The sequence below is a fragment of the Tenebrio molitor genome, chromosome 3, assembly GCF_963966145.1.
Source record: "Tenebrio molitor chromosome 3, icTenMoli1.1, whole genome shotgun sequence".
NCBI lineage: Eukaryota > Metazoa > Arthropoda > Insecta > Coleoptera > Tenebrionidae > Tenebrio > Tenebrio molitor.
The window spans coordinates 14,259,218-14,266,017 of record NC_091048.1 but is presented as its reverse complement, the minus strand read 5'-3'; the positions used below and the strand labels follow the sequence as shown (position 1 = coordinate 14,266,017).

Here is a 6,800-nt window from a genome sequence, read left to right as displayed (position 1 = left end):
GTATATTTAATTTTTGACAATGGTCATAAATTATTACTTTAATGCAGGATGTTATAATTTTATAAATTGTAGGCAAACATGTGATTGGCCTGTATTTTGATGGATTTTTAGTATCGGAATCTTTTGGTTTCAGATATGTTATACCATGTGCCAAAAACTCAGGAAATTTAAAATTTACAATTTTCCGATTATTGTTCCGCATGCGTTCAATTATTTAAAAAATGTAACAACCTGGGAGCAGTGTTCGGTTGAATTATAACCTAAAATAGATTTATTATGACAAATCACAATACTGCCAATTAAAATGTCAGATATTCATAGATAGTCCGAATTTGAAACAATCGTAAATGGTATATATTTCTAATAGATAAAACATGATTAAACTATCATGTCATTCATTGTCGTCAAGGCGAAAAGATAAAATTGTTTCAGTTTTTAGTACTCAGTGCAAATGTTACCTGATAGGTCACAAAATGATTAAGCGAATAAGTTACACGATACTAACAGTTTTGACTGGTAAGAAACTGCCCAATTAATTTTGAACACAATAGCTCATTCGTACAATTACAGTTGATCTACTCGCAACTTCTGACGACATAACAATGACATGGACTTCCCCAATATTTCCTAAACTGTATTCAAACGATTCTGAAGTGAATCCTTTTGATAAACCCATCACAACAGACGAAGAGTCATGGATTGGGTCGTTAATCAATATAGGGGCAATGATAGGACCGTTTCCATATGGGTTTATCGGCGAAAAATATGGACGCAAGATTGGTTTACTCGCCATTTCCATTCCTCACATCATAGCGTATCTAACACTCGCTTTTTCAAGAACAGTATATTTGTACTATTTTGCAAGACTTCTTGGTGGAATTGCCATTGGTGGAGGTTATACACTTCTCCCCATGTACCTTGCTGAGGTTGCTGAAGATTCTAACAGAGGTATGATCTCAGCAACACTAAATATATTTTGGACTTTTGGAAATTTAATACCATACGTTATCGGTCCGTACACGTCAGTCGTTTGGTTTAATGTTATTCTAGCTTGCTTACCAACTTCTTTTTTTATATTATTTTTTTTTATTGGACCGGAATCACCGTATTATTTAATCGAAAAAAATAGAATCCCTCAAGCCGAAAAAACGTTAATGAAACTAAGGTCGCACAATAAAAAAGTTGTTGAAACTGACATAAAACGTATACAATTAGAGTTGAAAAAAAATGAACAAAAAGGAAATTTCTTTGACTTGTTTAAGTCAAGAGTTTATATAAAGGGTCTAGTAATATCTTTGGTGCTGATAATAGCCCAACAGCTTTCCGGAGTCAATGCAGTCTTATTCTACACACAAGAGATCTTCGCGGCAGCTGGTGCTAGTGAAGTGTCTCCTGAAATTTCATCAATAATAATAGGAATAGTTATATTTTTGTCAAGTTTTATAGCACCACTTCTGTCTGACAGATTAGGAAGACGATTATTATTGCTACAATCATTACTAGGAGTATGTGTAACTAATTTAGTGTTTGGTATATTCTTTTATTTACAAAGTTCTACAGAAGTCGACGTTAGTTCCATTTCTTGGTTACCACTTTTGAGTTTGATCGTGTACTTTATATTTATGAACTCTGGATTCTCATGTCTGCCATGGAACATTTCTTCGGAATTATTTCCAACTAATGTCAAACCTCATGCGGCTACGATAATTTCATGTAGTTCTTGGACATTTTCGTTCCTAGTAACAAAATTTTTCAATGATCTGAATGACGGTATTGGTCAAGGAGAGACTTTTTGGTTATTTGGTGGTTTCTGCTTTATAGCGTGGATCTTTATTTTCTTCTTCGTGCCAGAAACAAAAGGAAAAAGTTTTCAAGAAATACAAGAAATTTTGGAGAATAGATGGCATGTATGAATTAGCACCAGATATAAAAACAAATGTTAAAAATTCATACAATAAATTATCTGATTTTGTTCAATAAAATAACATAAAAATGCAAACATGTTTATGACAACATTTTATTCTCATTTGTTTAATGTGATCCTTATTTTTCCGAAATGTTATATTATTTGTACCGTACCTACTAATACCGACTGATAATAATTTTTTTTATAATTTTCTAATTTTATGAAAATGCCTCTTCCTGCACTTGAATCAAACTGGTTTACCTACTATTTTAGAATTACAAGTGACGTATGTAACAAAAGTTTTGGGAAAATTTTTCGTATTATTTTTTTCCCTATTAAAAATAAAGCAATCACCATACCATTGGATATGGCAAATCTTTCAAGTTTCCCCTACAGTTTAACAATACATTTGTGTTGACAAAGATTTACAAGCTTACAAGCTAGAATTGCAAAAAGGAATTTACAACTTGGTTGGCCAATGCTCGCCATTTATGTAGAAACCAAAAGATATTTCTAAGACAACAATTTATCATTAGGGAATGTGAGGAAGGTTTGCCGTGTATGAATCTTCCCAAAACGGGCCGTCCAAGACTTCAGAACTTGATTGAATCTGCAAAAAATATAAAGTTAGTTTCAACGGGAAGATTAGGCCGAAGATTTCATGCATTCTACTCGTATATGACCATCATGAAGGAAATTACCAGAAATCATTTAATATTTAGAAAGGATCAACATAACGACAATATTATGTTCTGGCCGAATCTGGCATCGTGCCATTATGCGTGAACAACCCCAAATTGGTTAAAGCAACAAAATATCCCATATGTACCTACCTAGAGACAGAGAGGATAACTCCCCGAATGTTCCTCAGGCGCGTCCTAAGACGACTTTTCGCTTTTACTCAGTAGAAAAGTTTACGACGGTGGGTGGGAAGGCAAAATGAAGAAGAACTGTGACAAAGAATCTACCAAAAGATTCGGGAGTTTAACCTACTTACCGTCCAAAGGCTGATGAGAGGCGTTCGCACCAAATTGCGAACCATTTAAACCCATAGCAGTTTAGCGGCTATGTGATAAATTATAATTATTGTTAAATCTTCACTGAATAGTTTTCTGTAGTATAAATTTAAATAAGACAATTATAGTTTATTTTATAAGATTTGAAAAATTTTCCCAAAATTTTTGTTACATATGTTAACTGTTATGATTGATTTTAATAAATTTATAAATATATTTAACACTCGTATAGACAGTAGGTAAATAAGAAAGTATAGTTGTAGAATTATCTTATTAATAATATTATATTGTATATACAGTGTCCCAGAACGGCCTTCAGAGAAATAAAAGGGAGTATTTGGGTAAATATGAATTTTAAAGAAAAAAGTCCTATCTGAAGCGATAATCGAGAAAAGATATCTTAAACTTGACCAATTAGAGTTGAGCACCATTACTATGTACAATCTTGCGTTGCCGAGGTTTCGAAGTCAAAATTCCAAGTAAACTTTTCGCTGATTGATGCGATATCAATCATTATTTTTGTTGTCTAGCAACCTGTTCGATTTTTTAGTAATACCTGAGGATGAGTTTCTGGGATTAGCGAAATTGAAAACTTTATGTGAACTACAACTAATACAGAAAATTTATTTTGTGTGCAACCGTATGCGAAATGAGCACTTCGCATACCGAGAACAGGCTGCGAAACTCAATTTCGCAGCCGTTGCCTTGACGACAGCCGTAAAAGTAAGCATTTGGGGTTCAATATAATCCGTGTTTATTTCTAACAAACTAACTAACTAAATACAAGTCAGAAAAAGTAAGCAGTGTATCTAGGAGAGAGGTTAGAGGAGCTGAGTCCCTCCGAAAGCAATGTTTCTTGTAAATGTTGGCTGAGTGTTGATCTTTTGTAGGCGTCAGTTGGCGTTCTCTCGATGGTGTGGTGTCGGCGGGAACGGTTGACTAAGGGGGGATGTGAGGGAGGACAGATGATGCAACTTATCATAACATAACTTAACATTTACCTTCCACAATAAATAAATTCCAGTAAGTAAGCCAGTACAACGTTTTCCGACACCGTTTTCACATTCTTCTTGTTAAACGTCTAAAATGACTGTAACGATTTTTCAGGTTTCAAATGCGACACTACACAATTTATAATATTCTTAAATCTGGATGAGTAGGTAGGTACACGGAACTAAAACATCGTAATTTTCTTCCGACATTTCTACATTTTTTTTCAAAATGCTTTGTTTTATTTATGTCGTTTCTATAGCGACGTGGCGACATGTGAGCCGACTTTATTTTTATTGACAGCGAAGGCGAAGGAAATTTTACGTGTTCACTTTATAATTACAAATTTTCGGTTGCACACAAAATGTTGTGTGCACCATGTGCACCATGGCTGCGAAATCCTTTGACGACCTTGAGATTGTCTTGCCTCGGCCTAAACGGCCACGGCGTCAAAGAACGATTTCGCATCCTTGATATACAAATAACTATTATTTATTTAGTTATTTGGCAGTACTTGGTGGTAAAAACTTGTGATGTCGATACATACAGGGTTACTCACCGTAGAGTTCCAGCAAAAATTTAATGTTATGTAACACAAAATACCAAAAGCTCTATGTAAGGTTATAGAGGTAGTCAAAACGAAACATGACATCACGTGGTTTGCGCAGAAGACGAATGCGGGCAGTTGAAGCCAACCCTCTACGAAGCCAACTTACGTACCATCGTGATCATAAAAAACGACTACACTAGAAATTTGGCTGTGTAAATTTGAATGGATGTCATTGTGACAACTGAAAAATTCAAAAACAGATTTAAAAAAAAAACCATTCTGTAAACCCGAATACATAATGGTGGTACCATTAGAAACATTGCTGCCGAACTGAGTGTTATCACTAGGACTGTGTTGCGGGCGGGTTTATTTTCACGGATTTGAAAATTTTAAATATTGAGGTTGACAAACTTTGACAATACGTTCATTCAGCCTAATTTTCAAAAAATCTCAGTGGCGTCCCAAGTTAACTGTAGTCGTTTTTTATGATCACGATGGTATATGACAGTGGCGGAGTCAAAACATTTTTCTTTTTTTTACGCTATACGGGGTGTTCTGAAGATGAAGATAGTTTTCATTATTTTATTAAAGGTTCTACAACAAAAGTAGATCTCGGCGTAGAATTTCTTTCATCAGATGAAAAAAATTGAGTTTTGGTTAAGTTTTTTCCCTAAACTGACGATTGTATGATACGCCACTGTCAGCGGTTAATTGAAGAGCGCGCATCCTAAGCTCCGCCCTGTCATGTTTCGTTTTGACTTTACCTCTAAGAAGAATCGTTTTATAGTCTGACATAATAAAAAAAATCGTATAATCGTGTCAAGAATAAATTATTCCCTAGGATTTAGGGATATTCGTTACTAGATTGCCATAAATTTGGTTGGGTTGGAGGCTATGTGGTTTCTGGTGACAAACAAAAGATATCGTAACCGCGCTGTATGTTCATTCTTCGTTACTGAAAACATCATTACGAAAGTAAGATGAATCTTTTATGTTCTGAAGTAAAAACCATTTTTGCGCGATTGTAGGTACTCTATTTGCTTGTTTACCACGTCTGTTTCCAAGACGGTAAGCTATGTTCACTCGTTGCTAACGATAAACTCGACGGTAAGTAATTTTTGATGTTCTAGAACGGTAAGTAAATTTATTCAAAATTAATCAATTATGTATTATAATAATTTTTATGTGGACGGTAGTTGAAGACAAGGTGTGGGGGCACTTTCTGGAAACTCATAAAGCTCTTGCTGCTGCAATGAAATAGCATTAGCGGACTTGCCACGACATTTGTATCGCCAAAATTTTCGTACCCAGAATGTTCCTTGTCTTCTTGATTACGCAATGAGGTCGTCGGTTTCGAAAATTCTTTAGTTGTGACGCCATGAAGAAGCTGAACTTCGAGGAAACGAGTGACTCCTAGTCCTAGCGTTCTCTGGATTTCTCAGAAATCAGGGCTGAATGCACCCCACATTCCAATTTTCTTCTACAACAACGCCTTCGTGTTCGGAATCACTAAGATCACTCATTTTACTGCTTCTTTTTCAACACGACTGGCGATATTTGCACACAAAAACTGCAATGGCGGTAACTGTTTGCAGATTGCCTTAGAAACGCGATACAAAAATCGACATTATGACAACACGATGTGAAGTGTAACACGTATCATCGCATTGCATTCTAGTTAGGAATGTTTTGGAATAAATATTCAATCGCGCAAAAAATCTCATAAGCATCACGAACGTTAAGGACAATGTACCGATCTCAGACAATTATCTTTGATCGGTATATTGACCTTACCGTTCTTTATACTTAATATACTACAGTGTGAACGTAAAGTTTGGAACAAAATTCATGTGATGTTTTTAAGAAAATCGCTCGGACAGGTCGATTTTTTTTCGAAGAATGCCACCTGTGATGTGCAATTTGTTTAAATAACGTCATTCTTTTTTGCGCAATGATGTCATCACCAATTTTTTTAAATGACAATCGCCACTTTTTGAAGTGAAAACTTTTTTAGGCGCGCCACATATTCCCGGGCAGTGAATTAGTTTCATGCGACACGGTAAAATCGTTCGCAGCACAAGCTAAAATCGGAAAATCATTCGTATATCAGCGTAGACACAGCAGCACGACACGGCAAGCTAAAATCTAGGGAGTCGAGTTTTTTAGCGGAGCGAGCGAAAAACAATCAACTGTGCGTCACTTGTCAATTTTAAATTTTCATTGTACCTACGTTGTGTTGTGACCTCACTGACCTCAGTGTAGAGCTGCAGGAGTAACTGTATATATATATACAGGATATTTCACGAGTGATAATAAGCCTGACGTAATTTAAAATGCA

The 6,800-nt window shown here is 35.4% G+C and overlaps 1 protein-coding gene across 1 annotated transcript; it reads left to right on the top strand.

Annotated features, from left to right (window-relative positions):
- Nucleotides 1-316: 316 nt before the first annotated feature.
- LOC138126857 (facilitated trehalose transporter Tret1-like) lies at nucleotides 317-1,999 on the top strand. Its single transcript, XM_069042657.1, has 2 exons — nucleotides 317-516; nucleotides 571-1,999. The coding sequence occupies exons 1-2, from the start codon at nucleotides 375-377 to the stop codon at nucleotides 1,911-1,913; spliced, it is 1,485 nt and encodes a 494-aa protein (XP_068898758.1). The 5' UTR covers nucleotides 317-374; the 3' UTR covers nucleotides 1,914-1,999.
- Nucleotides 2,000-6,800: the final 4,801 nt, after the last annotated feature.